The 23,202-nt window shown below is 38.3% G+C and overlaps 1 protein-coding gene across 5 annotated transcripts in view; it reads left to right on the top strand.

The window, feature by feature from the left end:
• Positions 1-19,520, top strand: part of egln2 (egl-9 family hypoxia-inducible factor 2) — a 29,149-nt gene extending 9,629 nt beyond the window's left edge. For 4 of the 5 annotated variants that reach the window (XM_066704114.1, XM_066704115.1, XM_066704116.1 and 1 more), the window contains exons 3-6: positions 11,538-11,657; positions 14,288-14,424; positions 15,987-16,054; positions 16,299-19,520. In XM_066704114.1, coding sequence (XP_066560211.1) covers positions 11,538-11,657; positions 14,288-14,424; positions 15,987-16,054; positions 16,299-16,351 — 378 coding nt within the window. In that variant the 3' untranslated portion in view covers positions 16,352-19,520. Of the gene's footprint in view, positions 1-3,031; positions 3,060-11,537; positions 11,658-14,287; positions 14,425-15,986; positions 16,055-16,298 lie in introns of those variants that run through there. The other variant, XR_010816772.1, reaches the window with a different exon arrangement.
• Positions 19,521-23,202: the final 3,682 nt, after the last annotated feature.

Here is a 23,202-nt window from a genome sequence, read left to right as displayed (position 1 = left end):
AGCAGAAAATACATGTCTGGGGGTCCATGCCTTTACGGCCTAGGCGAAATGATTGCCTCCCCTCCAGGCAATATAATTATTTGTTACTGTGGCAAGAAGATCAGAAAGTTCTTTAACGGTGCAGCTGACTGTGGTCTGGTCTTCCCTCTGGTGGGGGCCCCTCAACATCCCTTGGGGTTAAATCAACAGCCCATGGGTTGCAATGACTCGTCGGTCCTTGGGGTGTGAGTGCAATGTTAGTCTATAAATCGGTTTATAAGACAAGTGTATTTTCAGACAGGAATTGTGCTGATGTGGATTTTTTGTTTTAATTTCAGTTAGACTTCCTTTGTTTGTTATCTTATTTATAATGTGTGTTGAATCTGAATTATAATGCCCAGAAAAGATAAAGTTTGTGACTAAGATTGGGAGGCTCTCTGTAATCGCCATGCACAATAAGTAGTAAATTGAGCATAATCTCATACATCTCACATGTCAAGGCTGATGTTTAAGAATGTGATAGATACATAGTAGAGGGAAGTAGCAAGGACGAGTTCACATTTGTTTAATCATCACTTGTCAGCGTTGGCTTTTACTATAGATCGCTTCTTAATCCAAAAAAATAAATAAAAGAATCCTATCCTTTTGATGATAACACAGATAAACACACACGTTTTAGTGAGTATTATTAATTAAATGTGTATCCACAAGGACCATCCCCCTCAATATTATGTTAAGTCCATCTCAGCTCCCCTACTGGGAAGAGGCTGGCGCCACCCCTGAGTGACAACCATAAGGTTTTACCATGGCATTCTGCTTGAGCACCTGTGTAAGACCTTGCATGTCAATGACGGTACAGATGTGTTAGTGCCTGCTCTGTTTTGTGCTTGGTGTTCTGTCACAAAAACCAAGCTCCTTCCATTTGGCATTGTAAATATGTACACTCATATCTATGCTATCAGTTCCTTTTGGAAGGTGGGGATTAGTATTGATCCGTTTCTTTCTTTGCTGAGCTAGAAAGAAGTAAGAATGAGAGCAGGATGTGTTGCTCCCGAGTCACTGAGTCACTGAGATTTGACGCTAGTCTACCCTCCCACTCAGAGTACATTCTGTCCCTGCTCTCTCAGTCACTGACACTGCCATCATCCCCCTGCCTGACCCCTTCCCCCACCCCCACCCTGCCTCACCTCCCCATTGCCCTAGTTATGCTGTTATGAAATCCAGCTTGCCCCCCCTTTAGTCACTCAGACTAAAGTTAACCCTTTCCTTCCCTTACCTGGCAATACAAGTTCTTTCAATTTTAAGATTCCTCACCACCAGGCTTTCTTTCATTATGGCAGTGGTGCTCTCCAGCCCTGGTCCTGAATAGATCCCAATTCACGTATGTATACCCTCATGGAACAAACACAAATTTTAATTGTTTAATTTACATTGTAGGTGAATATTTATTGTATATGTGGAAATCAGTTCAGTCACTTCAATTACCTGATTCATGAGGTAAAGAGTATTCATGCCAAATGATCTCTACATTAATAAACTAGACTGGCTCCCACTGATCAAAATGAAATGTTTCCCAATCTTTAGGGGTAACCTATAAAACTGGATTAGGGTTGACAACTGTTCTGTTAATAAAGTTGAGCAAAGAAAAAAGTACTACTAACTGGGAGGTATTTTCTGATATGTATCTGATATGCTGTTCATTTAAAAGAAAGGAAAAAAAGTGCACCCAGCCACCAATGGTAAACAGCAGGGCACTGTACAGCAGTGTGGTTTATGCTAGCTTGACAAAACACAATGAATCACTGACTGTTCTGCTTAACAGTATTTTAGTGCATCATGGATAGTCACTTTCAAAATTTCATATTGTAAGAAGGTGATGTCCCCAACTGCACTTTACAGGAAAGGTTGATTGATTTTTCCTGGTTTTAAATCCGTGATAATTTGCAAATGTTTAAACTCCTTTCTGCTTTCTGTAGTGTGCGTATTGCAAAATAAAAACAAAAAATCTTCTCTGTGCTTTTTTTTAACCTGTATAAACTTCATGTTTGTGCCCTGTAGCTTATTTTGCACTGCATATATTTAACATATACTTTGGCGATTAGCAACACATATTAGAGTAATAGTGATCAATTAAGCAAGGATGCATCATACATTATTCATGTCCGAGTGTGAGAGGCTCAATCATGAAGACACCAACGTGAAAAACTACAAACCCTTCCTGTTCCCTTTTACCCAGTTTAAACTATGTATAGTAATGCTGATTTAGTATAGCCCTGTACTGCTAATACATTTATATTATTTGTGTGTAAGTGTGCAAAGCTCTGTCTTGAAAGGATGTAAAAGTACACTCGTACTCTGTCTACGTTAAAGTCCTGTACACTGTCCTACATGAAAAATGTGCATACTAATACTGCTTACACTTGATCCACTATGTAACACCATGTCCAAAAGCCCCAGTGAACACAAAGACAGTGCAGCTTCATAATAGCAAACCTGTCCTTTACATTCCATGGATTGAATTAGCACTGATCTGATCATTACAGCTCCTGATTGGCAGTATAATAATTTTAAAAGGATTTGTTAATCTGGGATGATAATATAATCACAATATGAACATAAAAACAAGGATTAGTCAATATTGCTTCATCATAATTGCAATTAGATTTAATTTGTCTCTCTTTTTCTGACATGTAGGCTGTATGAAGTCATCTGAACTTGGTTACCAAGCTGAAACCTTTGCAAGTTGTCCTTTTACATTTAAGCCTAGAATCATTACAAGCAAGAATTAACAATGTGATTTTTCACATTGCCGATGTTTCTTGCAAAGGTGTTTTTAAAACCCAAATTGGGGGTCACTTAATAAACTTCTTTAAAAGGGTTTCTATATAAGTATCCTGCATCCACTTTCTACACATTTTAAAATATAATAAGGCAATAATTTAGTTAAATAGGCTGTGTTTTGATTTGAGTTTCAGGCAAGCCAAATGCTGTGCTTTAAGTAAATGCTGAAAGGCTGAATTCTACAAGAGTCCTTATGTTTTTTTTTGTCCAGGTGGACTTGCCGTACTGCTCTGCGGAAGGTAATGGGGAAGCTGTGTTTTGAACAGTGCCTGCTTTCACAATTCTATTTTTAAACCTGGAATAAAAACATAATGACAAATATATTTAGTCTTTTGTTTCCTTTTCTGCCCATGTGCATGTGTTTAGTTCTGCTTTATTTCACATTGTTCAATAATGATCAACCTGCATGGCAACGGCAGTGCTTGGATAGCAATTTAGACCCTGAAAACTACAGCCAATCCATCTGGACTAAAATTGCTAGGGATTTGTCTTTGTAACACTGCTGTTGTAATTCAGACCTACCCACTTAAAACATAACTTACACAATTCCTAAAGTTATGATTTTATGCATCTTTACATGTTTTGCTATGGTACATGGGTTCTTAACAAGGGTTGCCCGCACCCCCTGGGGGAGCAAGATGTGCCAACAGGGTGCAGAACATGGCTATATGGCTATAATTTTGTAACTTAACAGACTTGTGCTGTCCTAAATAGTGTGCAGTACAGTGAATTTACATAATGCAGACAACTAGGCAATGCATGGAGTTAATATAGTGCAGAAGACATTGACACAATATATCTAGTCTTTACTGGGTGGTACAAGTGTAATCAATCTTCTTTACCATGGATTCTGAGAAGCCCCCAGATTGTGCCAGCATTCCTTTCGCTTGAGTTGGCAGACAGATGGTCATTAAACACTGCAGACTATGATTCCTTGTTATCGATTGCTTGGCTTGATCTGACTGGTTTAGGAGTTATAGATTGTCCAGTAGTGTGCCCATTTATCAGAATAAGCTCAGTGCTACTGTAGATTGCTTCAGTAACTGAGTGTGTTTCAGGGGAGACAGTCAGAGAAAAGAAAAGTGTAGCCAGAAATAGGTATAATGTCATTATTTTGTTATATAAGCATCAATCTTTTCTAACAGATATTAAACATATAGGTTTGTTTTTTCTAGGCAGGAGGGAATTTTACTTTTTCGACCCTTCTTCCATAGTGGGAACATTCCTATAGCCTAGGGTATTATTAGCAGCAAATACTGCTGGTGTCTATGAAGGTTGTGAGAGGTTGTGAATCAAGGCCTTAAAGGGAACGTACATGGTTTCTAAAATAAGGTTTTTCTGTATCTTTATATGTTGGTTTAGTGTATAAATACAATGTATACCACTCTTCCAGATTGATTCTATTATATAAGCAAAATTTAAAACTTTAAAATGTAAAATTTATCAAGTAATGGCAGCTGTCAACAAGCCAGCATGTATGCTCCTTCAGGGTTTCAGGATGTGTTCTATCATAACTCCCTGGATAGTGGAATAACTACAAAGTCATCATTCACAGATTTGTCTTCCCCACAGCAACTTGAGTCATTATTGTCAAGTCAATCGGAGCTTAGTGACTATGTTTACATAATAATATTTGGTCATTCAGAATCAGTTCATTCCAAATGGACATTCTTAAACAACTCTTTACATGATTGCAAATTCATGAGGTTTATTGTGGGTACCTGTTTACATGTAAATCATACATACGTTGTCTCTACATTAGACCAGTTCTGTCTGTTCGCTGTTGCTGCCATGTTTTCGAATGAATCAGCTACATCAGAGCAGACCAAGAGGAACGTGCGCTCTGAACATTAACTCATTCCGATTCATGTAATCTTATATGGCTAATATTCTCCTATTGAACAGTTTATCAAAGGTAAATACCAGGTCCTTTATTCAGAATATCTCCATTTGGGTTACTCTATTCCGAATGAGGTGTTAATATGAGGGAATTTTATTCAGAATGGATTTTATTCAGATTATTAATGGAATATTAGGCTGCATGTAAACGTAGTCAGTGTTTCTTTCTCCATATTCTTACTCCTTACTCCTTCACCACCATGGTAAATGTGCATAATGAAGGGCTCACAGGTTACTTTGTGGTTGCTGCTACACTGCCAGAGAGCTTCCAGACAGCTTTTTCTTATCAGTCAGCTACTTCTGATGAGAGCTGATAGACTCTCAAGCACCTATGGGCTTGATTTTAGTTGACTGTGCCTCCACACCCCCTGACTGTCATGCTGACTAGACTGCACAGGACCAGGCTAGACGGGCGGCACTTCAAAGAGATCTGTGAAAGATAAGGAATCGCCTATTCGTGCTTCCATGTGGATTGAACTTGTGCACTCTGAATTCTGCATGCACATTTTGCATCCTACCCCTCATCCTCCTCAGTCCACCCTGACCACTCTATAATCACTTTATTGTTTCAGTGATATAGAATTTGGTCCCCTCTGTATGCTAACAAGCTCTTCATCATGTGCTTAGTCTCCCTGATTCTACATTTAATGTCATTTGTCACTGAAGACTCACTTGATCACAGAAGCTACAGCTTCTGATCATGTTATGTTGTTTGGATTTTTTTCTCCCATTACATACTATTGCAGCCTAGTGGGTGGTGCAGAGGATTGCAAGAATCATGACACTTGATGATATATATTTTTTAAATTATATTGTCACAATGTGCAGGGCGTGGGACAAGTCTGTGTTGAGGACAAGTCCTTGGTCAACAATAAGCGAAAGGCAATCTTGTAGTCGGTATTCAAAGTTAACAGGGTCTTGAGCCAGGTTGTTGTCAGTTTCCAGAAAAGGATCTTGTACCAATTCTTCATCGGTTTCCAAAGAAAAGGTCTTGTATAATATTTTTTTTTCTCTGGAAAAGGGCGTCTGCCAAGAAATAAAATAATAACACTCCTATCACCCTCCTGCACCTCCCTGTTGGTATTGTGCAATGAACTCCCCCGCTACCTCCCTCATGTAGGGTGAGCACAGAGTTGGTCATGAAGGTGTACGTGGGGAATGCAGTATCTCCTGTTGAGGACTAGGCTACACTTTGTAGTGTGTCACATGATAACCAGAAATTATGGTTTTATGTGTATTTTACGTGTTGCTGTAGTGTAATATGTAGGTGTATGCCACTCTTCCAGATTGATTACAATTTAAAACTTACAAAATAATGGCGGATGTCAAAGCCAACATGTATGCCTCTGCATGGTTTCAGGATGTGTTGTGTCATAAGTTCCGAGATAGCGGCAGGGAAAAAATACAAAATCATTGCATTTTCCCCGCAGCAAACCAAGTCATCGAATGTTAACGTTTCTTTATTACTCCATATTCTTACTCCTTCATAGTGGTTATAGTTTCCATAAACAACATGCAGTGCTGCTGTATCCATGGTTACAGGAAAAACTGAATACAGTTATTTTCTCCTTTCCAACAAAAGAACAGATAAATGCACAGTGGAGATTGTGCAAGTAAACAGTTTGTTGTTCCTTGTGATGTGATTATTACGATCACAAATGCTGTCTTAATCACCACACAAAAGAATAATATTATTTGAGAGGTCTGAAAATAGCAAAGTGAGGGAAAAATTAAGTTAAGATTAAGATTTCATACCTGCTTATCATGGATCCACACTAGCACTGTTTTGTTCCTGTAAATTGTGTAGGGAGGGAGAACAGGGTTTGCTGAAATGTGAATAAGGAGTGAGACATTTTTGTAGGATTTCTACTTCCTTGTTTTTTAAAAAGATGATGGTATTATCAATACCTATCTGTCTTATGTAAAACTATCAATAAGAATATATTAGGGATGTGCATGATAAATATTTTGACTACCAATAATTTCATAGCTGAAGTCGGTGACTATTTGAATAATCGCTCCACCTCCACCACCCATTCAGAATGATAAGAAATTGAATGCGAAATAGTGCAATGTGACAATTACTATTATTGCAATAAGTTCTGAACTTTATTTAAAGATACTTAGCTAACACAACAACTTAAAAACTTTGATAAATCAACATTAATAAATGTAAAAAATACCTTCCTATTAGGAGATGTAGGAAAATTGCATAATGTCAACAGCAATAAGCATACCTGTCAACTCTCACAAATCTCTTGTCAGACTGACGTATTTTGCAAGTGTTATTGTTCCCTGATATTTTCACAATGTTTTGTGTTAATTACAATTTCAAATTAACTATAAAGGTTGTGATAATTGTTTTTAAAGGAACACTTGCTTATACAATATAGGCATTTCGTGAAAATTACAATGACGTGTGGATAAGAACTGAATATTCTGCAAATACAGCTGTAACCTGACCAACCAGAGTGTTTTTCTTTTTCAATATTTATTAAATTATTAATTTAATTTGCATTCATTAATAGTTTGATGTGAGCTGCGATGCAAATTACTTAACATTAGCATCCTTGTGGCAAAGTTTTGCGGTCATAGTGAAAAATGTGCTAGACAATCTATCTACCTAATTTATAGAATCCACTTAACTTAAAATATGTATTTGTATTAATTGATTTCTGGCCAGAAAAAAAAATATATATTTTTGTTTCTTTTGAATACCCCCTTTTTTTAATCTCTGCTGAAATTTCTTCCTAAAGGTTTTTAAAACAGATTAGAAATGTGCATATTGGTTCTTTGTATGTTTGGATATTGATTTACTAAATATCCTAACTTGGATTAATTGTATTTTTGCAAATACATTTTTTCTACTGCATTAGTTATTTTAGTTTGATTATTATCACAATAATACTGTCAACAATAAATGACTTTGAGTGCACTTTAACAACTGTCCTTAATGGCTTTTATTCCAACGACCATGGACTGCACTACCCTTTCGTGACAAGTCCAAAAAGGGAATAAATGGCCATTTCATGCTAAGACTATATCAGGTGTAGGAAAAGGGCCTTGGGTTTAGGACGTGAACTCCCCCACCCCCTTTCCCTTTAAAGAGAGGGAGGAGTCACCCTGAAAAGACCATATATAGAGTAAACAAAATGGTTGATCAGATGCAATAGCTGGAAATATATGCAAGGTGCAGTGGAGCAGGCTTGTATTCTAACACCTCTCTGATTGCTTTTTATAAGACAGGGAGGGTGATCTTTACTAACTGCAAGAAAGTTCAGATTGAAACCTCCTGCCAAGAGACTGCTGCAGTATTTCCCAGTCCGGGATCAGGATTACACACTCTTATTAAAAACACTATGCTTTGTGGTTCAGTGCTTACGGTGTCGGGTTGTCTAACCATAATGACATATAGCCATCATCAAAGTTTGTTGGTTTTCACGCTTTTCCCATGTGTTTTTAAACTTAGATTTTAAATTAATTGCTATAGTCTGTACTGGTCATAAAATGAGATGGTACTTTTTTTACCCAGAGCATAGGTGGGTCTCAAACAAGCTACTTAGGTGAATTTCCTTCAAGGCTGGGTAAAATTATGTCATCCTGCCTATTTGTATTTGTGCAGTGTGCTTTAGTAGTTAAAGTTGATAGACTGGGAGGGAGACAGTGTGGTTAAGTAGTTAGACTTAAGGAGACACAGCTCACCCTTGCATTAATAGTAAACTTTACCACAGAGGTGTACTAAAGAATTTTGTAAGACCATTGAAAATATTAATTATATTACAGCCATCTCAGCTGCAGCTGCAGCTTTTAAAACTGTGGTCAATAATGTATGCCAAAACTGCACACACAGCTAGCACAGTGATATAAACTTAAGGTTCACATACAGTTTTTCAGTGTTTCAGTATAGTTCAAGTTCATTCCAGTTACAATTGTATGAAATATCAGCATACAGTTTCTTTTTGGCTATGATTTAAATGTATATAGTGTAACACTATGTGGGGTTTCATGGTGTCTGGGCTTGTAAGGCGTGTTTCAGGAAACAACTTACTATGGTTCTGTCATTCCAAATATGAAACAAAAAAAGTCACTCTCGTCAGTGATGGCTTGCATTTGGTAGAAAATGTGCCTAAAAGTGTCAGAGCAAGGGAAATCACCAAGCTGATCTTGGATGTAATGACACAAGACATCCATCCAGTGAATATCATTGATGAGGAGGACCCCTTGCTTTCGTGAGAAAACAATTAATCACACTATGCATGTCTATATAATTTAATAATGCATTCTTAGAGAATATGGTGTGGCAGTGTGAGAGGCAAGGCCGGGGTCAGGGCAGCTCTCTCTTCCAAGACTCCAACCCCCAGAAGCCAGCAGGGCTCCTGATGGCCATATCCCCACCCACCACTTCCTCCATAAAAGGAAGCAAGAAACAGCCCAGGGTGTGTATTCTTGGCTGGGGGGGGTAGCAAGGTGCACAGAAGAATGAGAGAGAGTGGAAGAGCTGGAGAAAGTAGGGCGAAGTTGAAAGTTGACTGATTCACTGGCTTGAGGCCCTTTTTCTGTACCTGGACCATTCTCTCTCTTGAACCCCAGACTGTCTTCCACTGGTAACGAACTTTGATTTCGGACTTTGATTAGGAACCTGCCTTACCCCTTTTATAGTTCTGTCTGCCCGGTTTTCGGATCTGCCGACCTGGGCATTTACTGTTATTAGTGTTTTGTTTGTAATTAGGGACCATTTATGTATAGTTATTGCTTGAACATAGCTAGGTTTTGGTTTGTTTGTTTTGACACTGTGCCTTCCATTGAGGGAAGCAATAAACCAACAGCAAGCCTGTTTTGTACCCTCTGTCTGCCTCCCTACTGTGTGTTGCAAGACCAGACCATGCCTACAAACAAGACCTTTTTGTGACAGGCCCCCCAACCTGCTACAATGGATACTGGAATACCAAACCTTTCAGTCCAGTCCAGTACAGCACAGGTGCTTATTAATTAAATAGTCAAAGAAGTAAAAACTGGTGCAGCCAGACTTTGGCAGTGGAATGGTAAGGCCCTGGAATATGTACCCTAGAGTTATTGCATTTACTCTGACTGCTTTTAGGGCGGCTCTGTACCAACGGCAGTGTAAATGTTAGTCAGACCTAAGTCAACCTAAAAACAGCCAGCTCAAGAAATGGGCCTGGGACAGCGTAGGTCTGTCTTAACTGTAGTGTAAACACAGCCAGCCTGATAGTTCACACACAACGTGAGCATCTCTAGGCAACGCCCCCATGACTTGAGCGTCTGTTTTGAAAAGATGGCTTATTCTCAATAAGTAACATTATTATTATACATAGCCTATAATTTGTTTAAATGAGAAACGTTTGTTTGCCTGGCACTTCAATACATTAGGCATCTCCTCTGAATACATTTTTTAAAAAGCTGTCTACCCACCTTTAAAATAATAATAAAAAATAACGACATAACCCGCCTGCCCAAAAATCTGTGCAGCCTGGCATACTTATACAAAAAACAATATTGTAATGCACAAGCGCACGTGCTACGCCCCCCGCTCTAAACACGATCCGTATGTATTTGTTTTATGGGACTGCAAACCTCTACCAGAGTGCATGTGAAAACAAAACGTGATGTTTTTAAAGTTAAATCTACAATGCACATCTGAGTTGGTTTTAATGTTGTTGTTTTTTGCTCTTTGCTGCTTTGTTGGTTAATGGTGTTAACGGTAATGGAAAATGTAGGCCTACTTTCTGCATGTGGCTTTATTTCCTCTTTGTTCACTAGTATTTTTAATTAACTCGTATTAACCTTTACAAAACAACTGCAAACTAGCAAGGCTGTTAATATTGTTTTGTTATACAATAGAGTTAATGTCTCAGCTCGTCTGAGGAGGGTGGGTGATTATGCCAGCATTATTATGCCAGCATTAATTTTAATTAGGAGGTATTTATTTATTTCTTAGCAGACGCCCTTGTCCAGTGCGACTTACAAAATATAAGAGCAATACAAAGTGCAATAATACAGTGCAGTTCAAGGCATAATACATTTTACAAATTCAAAATTTACACAAATGTATACAAGATATACAGTAAACAATATTTAAGGTCTTGCATCCTATATTGTAAAAGCTGATAAGTGCAGACACGATATTAAGTCAAAGTTAAGAGCTAAGGGAAAGGGAGCGTAGGGGATCTCAAAATAAAAAGTGTTAGTAATGCAAAGATAAGAGTATGACAAAACGTTGTATAAGTGCAAACTTACAGGAGAATAAATGACTAACTTACAAGTAGTCTGAAAAGATGCTGCTTACTAAAGTTAGTACCCATTCCAACTATAAAAGAGCCGGAGCAAAGTTGGAGACCAACTGATCCCTAGATTTAGTTCGATATTATTATTATTATTATTATTATTATTATTATTATGCATGCAGGTCGGATCTAGAACTGCTTAGGTCTCTCCGTAAGCACAACACAAAATGTTGATAAGAATCATACTGGCACTTTAAGTATGATCTTTTAGTGTAAATGCAGTAAGTGTGATCTATTCTAACCTTTGAAAAATCTTTGTCAAATGCACTAGAGCAGGACTGCCAAGCAGACAGTATTTCCTGGATTTAGTTTTATCCAAATTACATAATTGATTCTATTATTAGGCTTAATTAGACCAATTTATCTCTTTTTCAAGGCAGTCCTGTTCTCAACTATAACTTAAAATTGATATTAATTGTAATCCATGGTAAAACTGTAATGTATATAGCAATAGGAGTGTATGTGTGTATATACTGGGTAATACAGCTCCTTCCTGTTTGTCTCTCTCTCTTCCAGGCAATGGTGGCATGTTATCCAGGCAGTGGGACAGGGTATGTGCGCCATGTTGACAACCCTAATGGAGACGGCCGCTGCATCACCTGCATTTACTATCTCAACAAGAACTGGGATGTTAAGGTAGCATCTCTCTCACTGCCTCTCTTGATCTGGTTCCCACTCTCACTCCCTCTTGTTTGCTCTCTGTCTTTTTAGTTCTCTTTTATTTTCTCTCATTCTCTTTCGTATTCTCCTTTTTGCTCTCTCCTTCTCTCTCATTACTTGTTCCCTCTCATCCTCACTCTTTCTTTCTCTGAATCCCTCAGGCTTCTCTCTTCTCTTTCTCTCTCCCCTTCCGTCATGCTCATGCTCATGCTCATTCTCCCTTTCTAGGGTGTTTTCACGCATATGTGAACACTCCAAATGATCTCAGACCCCTCTAAAGCGAACCTAACTTAGACCATCTTGGAAGGTGGTCCGTCTGAGTACCATTGGCTTAACCTGTGCATTGTGAACACAAAATGCTCTATAATCACAATACACAATAACACATATGCAAGTTTATTTTTGTGTTTTTTTTTGTTTTTACTATTTTTAAATCTTCATTTAATTTCCTGCTGAAATTATATGGAATTAGCCTACATCAAAAACTCATTCATTATAACAGTGCAAAATGCAAATAATATAATGATCTATTGTTAATAACCAAAATAGCATTGTTTTTGTTATTATTCTCATTATTATAGACTACTGATATGTTGGTTTTAATTAAGCCAATACATTCTTAATTTAATATACATACTGTACATATTAAATATATGCATATCTTAACATTTATGCACCGGTGGTCTGGGTTCCCAAAGAACAATAGTGTGACTGGTAAATGGACTGAGACCCTATTACAGCTAAAGTGGACCAAGGCTTTCAAGGCTATAGACAGTGTGAATGTAAAGAGAACTGGGTTATTTTTCTCTTTGTCCACTTAAAGAGGACTGAGTTTGGTTATTTTAAAGAGAACTATATGTGAAGTTCAAAGGCTTAATTGACACGACTACTTAAACATTGTTTTACACAAAAACAGAGAGAGAAATAATCTTTAAGCGTTGACTTTGAGTGTATCTATATTGTGCCTCTGACTGCAACACATCACAATTTGTACAGCTTTCACTGCTCCTTCTTCTTCTCCATTCACTAATGGGAGAATACAGTGGCCAATATCATATATTTTCCTGGATTGTTTCTCCATATATATATAGCTCCTCTGTCTGGGCCATATTCCTAGAACTTGTTCCATCAACGATTACTATTTTTTAGTTTTTTTTTCAAAATTGACTTCTGACAACTCCATTGTTTCATTCTCTTAACAGGAAAAACAACAGGTGTAAATTTAGCACGAAGGGAAATGAGTTATGAATATGGCCCTTACACATACACACGCACACTATTTTTCTTCTTCATTGTATATATACTGTGAAAATATATATTGCACTCAATCAATCCATTTCAATGAAGACATAAATACTATCTTATAATAATTTATCCCTAAATAATGGAGGACAGGTATGATATGAATTTTCACATTGTCTACAGACCAACATAAAACAAACCAGTAATGTTCCCATTAACAAACATTTATAAATAAATATACAGATTGCAGACTGGTATTTACACTAATACAAACCTGAAATAAATAAACAAAGCCCAGTAAAACCTCTGTCAAATGAATGAAAGGGGCTTTATTAGTTGGATTTAGGTAAGTACTATAGGAAAGTTTTCATCCTTTGGTCAGAGATTAAATAAGATGAGTTGGCTGATGTAAGGGGTTAATGTTCATAATAAAATAAAAATCATATGCGTAATGAATGTTGATTCTTAAATGTGAGTTTTCCAGGGTCAAATAAATTTGGTCAAATGGTGTAAAGTGTATTGTTTATGCATAATGCAGTCTGAATTGTATTGCCTGATGTAGAGCTCATCGTAAAGAAATGGTGTCTGTGCATAATGATACATATCTTTGCTTAATTATGATCCATCTTCTGATCAATGGACTAGTATGCAACAGCCCTGTGGATTTGCCATAGCCTTCAGTCTGAGTGTCTGTATAGGAACTGCATGACTCATCAAGCCATGCTGCCAGGAACAGGTGTGTAAGTGTGTTCTCTGTTTTGTGCCCTGTGTTGTGTCAAAGAACTCACACTCAGACGCTTATTCCAGTAAGCCTCTGTAAATATGTACACTCCTGTCTGTGGTATCAGTTCCTTTTGGAATGTAGGAATTTATATTGATCTGTTGTTTCTTTACTGAGCTGGAAAGCAGGAAGAATGACAGGCAGAGGCTGTTGTATGAATCCTCCAGCCTGGCTGCTCCTGAGTCACTGAGATTGGACCCCGGTCTGCCCTCCTACTCTATAGCCTCTTTCAAATGAACGTCCTCTAATGGGGTTGACTCTACCCAGGTTATGACATGGTGTCAAGTGGGTACTTACTTTCACACTACAAATTTCAATTATCAGGTTAGATCAACTGTCATTGAAGGAGGTATACAGTGCACAGTTTTCTTCTTGTTCTCAGTGCAGGCTCACCCACCTCCTGAGGTGCTCTTCACACAGGCTTAACTACTTTCTACCTGTATATGAGCTTTCATACTACTGAAAATCTGATTTTAGATTGTAACCTGGGTTAGTGTACTAGTACAAAAGCATCTTAAGAAATAAGAGGGTGGAAAGTGAGATCAGGGTCAGGCTGTACTGAAGGTTTTGCTGTGTGTTACAGGAACACGGGGGGCTACTCCAGATTTTCCCAGAGGGCCGGAAGGAGGTTGCAAATATAGAGCCCCTCTTCGACCGGCTCCTTATTTTTTGGTCTGACCGTAGGAACCCCCATGAGGTGAAGCCAGCCTATGCCACTCGGTGAGTAGTCTGTGTTTCCCCCAACCTTCCCTCCCTCGCTGCCTCTGCAGAATTTCTGTGCACTGGATCAAACTTAGATATAATATAGATACTCCAATTGTCCATGACCCTGTTGTTTGAGGGGTGAGTGCAGAGACATAGACATGATTGCATGGAGTCAGAGAGAGAGAGGGAGGTGAGTGAAGAAAGAAGTCCTGGACCAAGGTCTGGGAGGAGGAAGTACGCCTTTCCTGCACACAGGGCCAGAGCAAGGGGCCACAGAAAGAGGGACAGGAACAAACAGGGCGCACAGCAGGGCGGGCAGGCTGTTCTGTGCTGGGAACTGCCACTGTGACATTTATAGCTGATAAAGTGGGGTTTCAGAACTGTTCATCTAGTATAGATCTGTTTTTTCTGTTGTTTTTTTGTGTTTGTTTTTTTAACTACTTTGGTTTCTTCCTGTATAATATCCTAGAATTGATCGAATGAATGATTCACTCATTTTTATTTTTATTTTTTTAATAAAACTGATTACGCATTTCCAAATTCTAGTGCAGGGTTCAGATTTTCAACACTTTCATTGCATGTCATTCTGTTCCAGTGAAGAACCACAATTGGAACAATTCTCACCAAAAACAAAAAGTATTGTGGAACAAAACAAGAATTTAATATTTGAGACATTTGTAATTTCATACTGTTCAACAAAAGTAATGTAAACTTTGTTAAAAAAAGAAACCACCCAAAACAGTGTTTTATTTAACTGATTCACCACTTTTCATTGGCTGTGTTTACAGTTGTTCAGAATGTACTTCTTGTTGTTGTTATTATTATTATTATTATTATTATTATTATTATTATTATTATTATTATTATTATTATTTATTTATTCACAGACTTACATCCAGGGCAACTTACATAAGGGCAAATAACAGAAGAGCATTATAAAACTGCAATACAGTCTAGAATTACAGATCAAATTTTATATTTTAACCAGGCATTATTTACACTGTTTTCACATTGAATTGCATTGCATTAACTCTAATAAAAGCTCGTAACACATTAATATTTATTTTCTTTATTTGTTTTCTGTGATTAATACAGTAAAGTCACTGTTTATCTCCCATTCATTATTAATATTTTTTTATTATTATAAATGCTAGATGTAATTATAATTATACCTGATCTACCCACTGCATGCATAATGGATGTAACTTTTATTATTATTTAGAATACCATTTCACCTGGGTAGATGTCTTCAGTTCATCACCAATGACTTTGTGGCTTCTTAGGTATCTGCAGATTCAGATTGTTTACAGTTTACAGCTGTGTCCAAATCTGATTGGTGGAATAGCTGAGCTGAGCTGAGCTGTGGGGTAGGCTTAGCAAACAGTGTGAAACAATTGTGGGCAGCATTGACAGCATGTGTTTCAGGGTCTCATCCATTCTGAAGATGATGATCTGAGTTAATGGTGATTTGGAAGGAGGGTGACAAATAAGGAGAGATTCCAAGTTATCAAAATAAAGCAAGAAAATAAATGGAATATAAGCAATTGTCATCTAAACTAGGGTCTCATGTTTTCCAGATATGCCATCACAGTGTGGTATTTCGATGCGAAGGAGCGGGCAGAAGCCAAAGAAAAATACAGACTTGGTGAGTCACATGGCCTAATTCTGCTCACTGTAGATTACTTTTGTCCTTGCATTTGCATGCTCAGGGAAATAACATTGTTTCATGACAGACATAGTGATTGATACGATTGCAGATCTGAGACATCTTTTAACTTTGCTACTCCCTATTTTAACATTGATTACTCTTTGACTGTGCTGCAGACAGACATGAAACCACATGCCACTTTAGTTTGCTGACTTTTGTTTTTCTTTTCTCATCTAATCAGCAACCGGACAGAAAGGTGTTCAAGTGCCTGTCACTCAAAGCAGCAAGACCTAACAAAGCAGCAAGACTGGAAACAGCCAATCATAGACTCCCGAGCCGGGAGAGTGTGTGAAGATGCCTACTATCTGCTGCTATTGGATCGCACGGAGGAGAAGTCCCTTCTCCCTGCATGGCAAATCCTTCCCCTCCCTCTCTTTGCTCTCTCCATTTCCCCATTTGGATCTTAGTTTTCTTGTCTAATGGGAGGTTCTTCAAAAGATTCCATAGGCAGAAGGCAGCATGGAGGAAAGTGGCAGAGTCCTGCAGAATATTGGGGGGAATGGATTCATGCCATGTGACCAGCGATAAACAGGAAATTGGACCTAAATAAAACAAAATGAAGATAATGCAAAAACAAAGGGAATCACATGATTAAGCTTAGATTTTATTGAATCGGACAGTTTTTTTTTTTTTCTGCATTCATTTGTATGCCTTTCGCAGCTCTTATCAGGGACTTCTGTTAGGAAGCCCATGAGGGGTTTTGTATAGCAGCCCAGCTTTCTTGGTGAAGAGGGACAATGTATATATAATGTGATTTAAAGCTCCCAACACACATGGACACAGAGAGGACAGTGCTGGATCAGAGCCCGTAGAACTGCCCCAGTCTAGTGTGGCCAAGCCAAGGCATCAGAGTAGTCTTGTGCCACACAAGCAGTGACAGCCGATAAAGATCACTGACCATCTTCTCTGTAAGATCACCAGAATGATTGCAGGGTCCCAGATTTGTCCCAACTACATTCACCTAAGAAGGTGTCAGGATTAATTCATTAAGATAATAATCAGCCGCAGGTTGGTGCCAAAGAACAATATCCCAAACAATGGGAGAAACGCATTTTACTTTGCCCATTTGTGCAGGTCTGTATAAATATTGTACTGTACCAGATGCAACAGGGATCTTAAAACTCAGCTGGTTTATTATGGAGTGACACTTTGCAGTTTCAATCCTTTGCTGTATTACTAGAATTACTTTGCTTATATCCCTGTTAATGCTCCAGACTCATTTAGTCCCAGCCCTATCCAATCTGTGCATTGTTTATTCTCAGTTGGGGAAAAACTACTGAAATGTAGCCACTGCGTTAGACAAGTGTAACAGTCTAAATGTCCTGTATTTTTGAATATGATGGATATCACATGCCTACAGTACATACAGAACATCCTGTATGATGCTAGTGATATACCTAAATTCTTTCACCTCTATTTTGTCTGGTTATTGCTTTCTCTAAACATGGCATCATCAATTCTTTGGTCCTCCTTTTATAGACGCACCCCTCACAATTGACTGTTTTGAATCAGCTTAAAAACTTGGCCCCTACAACACTCATGCCAGCTTGGGATATCTACAGATGGTCTATGTACACATACTGCTTTTTGCACTATGAATCCTCAGCACTCAAGCAGCAGAGTATGAAGAGTGAACTGATGCCAAACGCTTTGAAGGAAGGATGGGAGCAACTCTCACTGACAACACTGCAGTAACACCACTTGACCACAGGGGACAGTGTTGGCTGGAATGCAGTAGAAACTCCAGTTGACTTCAAACTAGTCTCAATCTTAAAAACAGTGGGCCAAACTGGAGGGAACCCTGATGCCAGTCAGCTAATGGCATCATCCACATTCAAAACAGCCTTCTCTGGATTTAAGTGCTTTCACATTAAGTTAAGGCCTGTACCGGTTTAGCCTATCAGAAGCCTCCATCTGACCACCTTTCCTGGCAACTGATCAAAACAGGATTTGACACCACAGAACAATCTGCACGCTTAACTCTTGAAGGCAACGAATCCTGAAAACTGATCAAGGAAATTATATCAGAACAATGGGAATCAGAAACCTAACCTTTATGACAACCATGTGGGAAGGGGGTGTTTTGTGTGCTACAATTGAGACTAACAATGAAACAACAAACCAACAAAAATAAATAATAATTAGGAAGAAATTAGTGTAACGTGTTTTGGGAAGTGGTTTTTTGTGTGGGCGGGTTGGGGGTGAAGGGTGACGGAGAAGAAATGTGCTGTTTCCTGTTTTTGTATTTCATCCACCTACAGTATGGGTTTTCAAACCGGTCCTGGAGTAACCCCTGCCCTGCTGGTTTTGTTCCAACCGAGGTCTTAATTACTTAATTGAATGGTATATTCAATTAAGCAATTAAGACCTCAGTTGGAACAAAAACCAGCAGGGCAGGGGGTACTCCAGAAACGGTTTGAAAACCCCTGACCTACAGTATGAGGATCACGTCAACAGGGCTACAACTTGATGGCAGTAGGGAGAGGGTGAGGGGGTTAGAGAGTTAAAGGAGCCGAGGAATGACTTGGGTAGGAAAATACTATGTTTCCTGATCAAGCATTTCTCATTACTCATGAGTGGAGATGGCTTTGTTGCTTCTGTTGATATGTGTGCAAATGTGTCTGTATTAAGCCCAATTATGGTCTAGCTGGTTTCACTCTGGAAGTGACCGATTTCAGGAGTCTGCTGCCTTAGTAATTTAAGATGCATTGAAAAATTAAGAATTCGCATCAACTGTTTGATAAAGAAAACTGACGTAGTTCATTATCCTTATCAGCTGGTGCCCCTAAGGTTCAATTTCAAGTTTTGTTATTTCCAATGCCTTTAAAATGCAAACAGGATACAAAATCTGTAAGATCAGTGTTGATGTCTTGGTTATTATCAAAGGTGAGAAGGTGCTCCAATTAAGAGTGGTACCTCATAATGCCTAATCAAAATGTGGATGCTCTCTCTGTCTAGCCCTAATGCCAGATGCTTCACTGGATTCCTGCGGACAGATCCTTTGAAATCCTGGCTTTTTTTTCATTAATTCTTGATTCAAGGGGAATGACAACTGAGAAAGGTTTAAGACAATGTTAATCGACTGGGGTGGGTGGATAAAGATAGACAGCACAACTTTTATATTGCGAACGTCACCAGAGATGCCCATGAGACTAGCCGGAGCTCCTACGTCATCATCATCATCATCATCGTCGTCAAACTCATACAAAATGAAAAGAAAAGGAAACAAGCACTTTACTGTAGGAAATACAACAGAGGGAGAGGGAGAAAGAGATAAACAAATGTTTGTGTGCACGCTGTGGGTGTTCTTCAGATGCAATAGAAAATTAAATGGAGAGAAAAAGTTTGCTTAATGTTTCTGAATTTTGCAATATTTAATAAAATGGTTGTTCTTTTTAACTAACTGTAACTATGTGTCTGCTTTTTGTGTGCTTGCATTTGTTTTTATTTTACTTTTACCCATACATTACATGTGTCAGACATGTTGCATTAAATGGACAACTTTATGCCATGCAGTACAGCAATTATAATGCCTTTAAATCACCAGAGGCTCAAAATCACCAACTCAACTCAATATCTGGTAATGCAACACAACACATACATGGAGACTTAATGCAGTCACTTTGAATTATGAATGGGAAAACAGAGAAAACAGTCATCTGTTTTTACATGAATTAAGATAACTAAAATATGTATTATTGAAAAATGTCCTAAAGCTGTTAGTGCAGCAAGAGAAATCTTGCACAGTGGCCTCAAAGTCAAGATCATCAAACATTGCTTTGTGTATATGTAAAATAATGAAATTGTTTAGTTTTGTCTGCAACGTACTTCGGAAACCAGAAAGACTTCTCTCCGCTGAAGCACATGAGCAGCGTAAAACCAGTCAAGTCTGTAAAAAACACTGATCAGGCAATAAGTGTGCATGTGTTAAGTGAACCAAGGGTTAATACAAACTGCATGAAACTTTGTCTCAGTCTTGCAGGTATTTTACTTTGCAAATCAAGCTGTTTCCATATTGCAATTTTAATTTTAAAGCTGTCAAAAGTAGAGTTATTCCACATTTATTATTTTCATAGTTTTGTCCACTTTCTTCCCCATGGCTGCTGCTTATCAGTGCTTCTTGCAGTATTCAGCATCCAGCATAGTTGGTGGAGCCAAAATGGCTGCTCCCACCGGGTTTCCCCAAGGACGCAAGACCACAATTAAACTGCTCCAACTGCTCTATTGTGTACCAACAATGCGATGCACATTTGAGACCATTGTGAGATTAGATCATTGTGCTTGACTATAACCCAGTATAAACCTGCAGCTGTTCTTTAATTGAGTTATGTATTCACTGGACTAGCAACATATCCAGTCACCCTGTTTAATAGAGTATTGTGCTTAGTTCTGGGCTTCACAACAATATTGAGCTCAACCAGAATAATGACAGTTAAAGAAACTGGACCTTTTTATTATTTGAGCAGATGATCACACAATTATTTTATTATAATTATAATACATTCTAAGTTAGTCCAATATAAAACTAACATCTTAGCCAATAAGTCTGTACAACAAAGTCTACAATAAAGTCCATGCATTTAGCACTAATCAAAGGCAATTCTTCACATTAGGTTCTTGCTGTGTGGTTGATAAAAAGGGCAAGTAAGCTACTAGCAACTAATACACATGAATTCTAAGAACTGAGTTGCCCTTTACTTCCAAGGGTAAAAGTTGTTTCCATAGTCAGTTAAAGCTGTGCTAATATCTTATCCTGTGACCTTTGCAAGTTTGATTCACCGTGTGCCAGGATGATCGGCACAGATATGAGAAAAGGGACTGTTTGAAGAGAGGGTTTTCATGTGGGCAGGTGTATCTGGATCCAGGACCCAGTTGACTGACTGCAGGATATGAATTATGAATTGTAAGAAGTTAGCAGTGCAATAGACCTCCTGTTTCACAACCCTACCCAGAGAAAAAACATAGGACTTCACAAGAACATCAAAACTCACACTAGGTCACTTTATCTAATAAACCAAGACTGACAGAGAATCTACTTTCAGCTTTCTACTTTGTGTATTTTGATCTTGGTCTCCCTCTTGTGGGCAATGTGAATATGACAATGACAGATAAGAAAAAACAATCGTAACACAGTACTATAATACTAGTAAAACTCACTTGTTCTAACAGACAATTGAGAGATTTGATGTAGCCTAATGTACAATAAACCCTTTAACTGGGACTCATAGAAATTGACATTAGAAAAATAAATGTTAACTATATTTTATATATATGTCTGGCATCAAAATTAACATGACATTTTTTTCAGTTGGACCTTTCGTTTAGGAACTATAAAGATCAGCCAGCCTTTACATGGTACAATTATTTTAAAATAGCAATTGGTTTATGTACTTATATATTTTCTAAGCACAACACATTACTAATGTACCAAAAAGTATAACAAGAACGAAATTCAATATTAACTGATTAAGGAATCATTGGCCATACTGGGCATGCTGGGACAAGCTGGTCACTGAAGACTGACCACAAATATCATAGCACACATCAGGTTTTGGCTTGGGGGCTCAGTGATTTTAATGGGACACTTAGCTTAGGTTAAGTGGTTGTGGCTTTTCTTTCAGAAGACCACAGTCTCTCTCATATATCAGCCATCAGAAGATTTTATTTTTCAAAAATATCAGCTGAAAAGGAAAGCAAGTGGGCATATTTTTGCAGACAACCATGTTTACATTACTGAAAAATGTAAAAGCATTTCACCATCAAAGCCCAAAAATATAAGTTACTTGAAGTAGTTCTGTAAAGAAAAAAACAATACCACCAAGCTGATGTGTAGGATTCTAAAAGGGTTCACAAACTCTCACCACTGGATCTGTGTAGATTTGCTGCTGAAGGCAGACATAACTTTTGGTAAGTCCAATTTATTTACTTGCATCTGAGAGTTCTTGAATTTGAAGCTTCAGGTGTTTTTGCAAAGATGACAATTATCAGCTAAATTATAAAATAAATCTCAGTTTATCCAGATTCCATTTTCTTCCCAGTCTTGAATACTTAAAGTGTTGTTGGGAATAGTTTGTAGAGATTGAGTCTCCTTGATGTACTTCTTTGCAGATCTTGTTCTCATCAGTGTCGTCTTTGTGGAGTTGGATTGTTGATGTATATACATTGAGTGTACAAAACATTAGGAATACCTTCCTTATATGGAACTGTACCCCCTTTTGCCCTCAGTATCACCTTCATTCCTCAGGGGATGGATTTTACAAGGTGTCAAGTGTTCATCAGGGACGCTGGCCCATGTTGACTCCAAAGCTTCCCACAGTTGTCAAGTTGGCTGGTAGTGGATCTCAAATAGCTCATCCCATATCATCCCACAGTCTCTCAAATGGATACAGATCTGGTGATTGGGCAACTTTATTTGCAAATTCCAAGTGGGATTTTAAATCTTTTTTCTGATAAATTTTGTCTTCCTTCTTGCCACTTTCCATATAGACCAGATTTGTACCCGAGAGTACCTGGGCTATTATTGACAAATGCCATGGACAGTTCTTCCCATCTCAGCCATGGAACCCTGTAGGGATTTCAAAGTTGTCACTGGCTTCTTGGTGGCTTCTCTGACCAATGCCCTCCTTACCCGACTGCTCAGTTCGGGAGGATGGCCTGCCATTAGCAGATTCTGAGCGGTGTACTATACCTTCCTCTTCTAAATGATCAGCTTGATTGTGCTCCAAGGGATATTCAATGCCTTTGAAATCCTTTTATATCCCTCCCCTGATCTGTGCCTTTCCACAATGTTGTTGTTGTTGTTGTTGTTGTTGTAAAGCTCCTTGGTCTTCATACAGTATCTTGGCTTTGAATGCACTACCCAACTGTGGGACTTACAGACCAAACCACTTTCATTGCACACAGATGGACTCCATTCAACTTATTGTGTGAAGTCTGAAGGCAATTAGTTGCACCTGAGCTTATTTAGGGGTGTCATCGAAAAGGGGCTAAACGCTTCTCAAAGTAACACTTTTTAGGCTTTTATTTGTAATTGAGTTGTCCTCCCCAACACCGACATTTTATCCCCCACATTGCTGTGTATTTGA

The sequence above is a fragment of the Amia ocellicauda genome, chromosome 5 (assembly GCF_036373705.1).
Source record: "Amia ocellicauda isolate fAmiCal2 chromosome 5, fAmiCal2.hap1, whole genome shotgun sequence".
NCBI classification, from domain to species: domain Eukaryota; kingdom Metazoa; phylum Chordata; class Actinopteri; order Amiiformes; family Amiidae; genus Amia; species Amia ocellicauda.
Note: the sequence above shows the minus strand (reverse complement) of the source record. Positions and strands in the feature narration are given on the sequence as shown.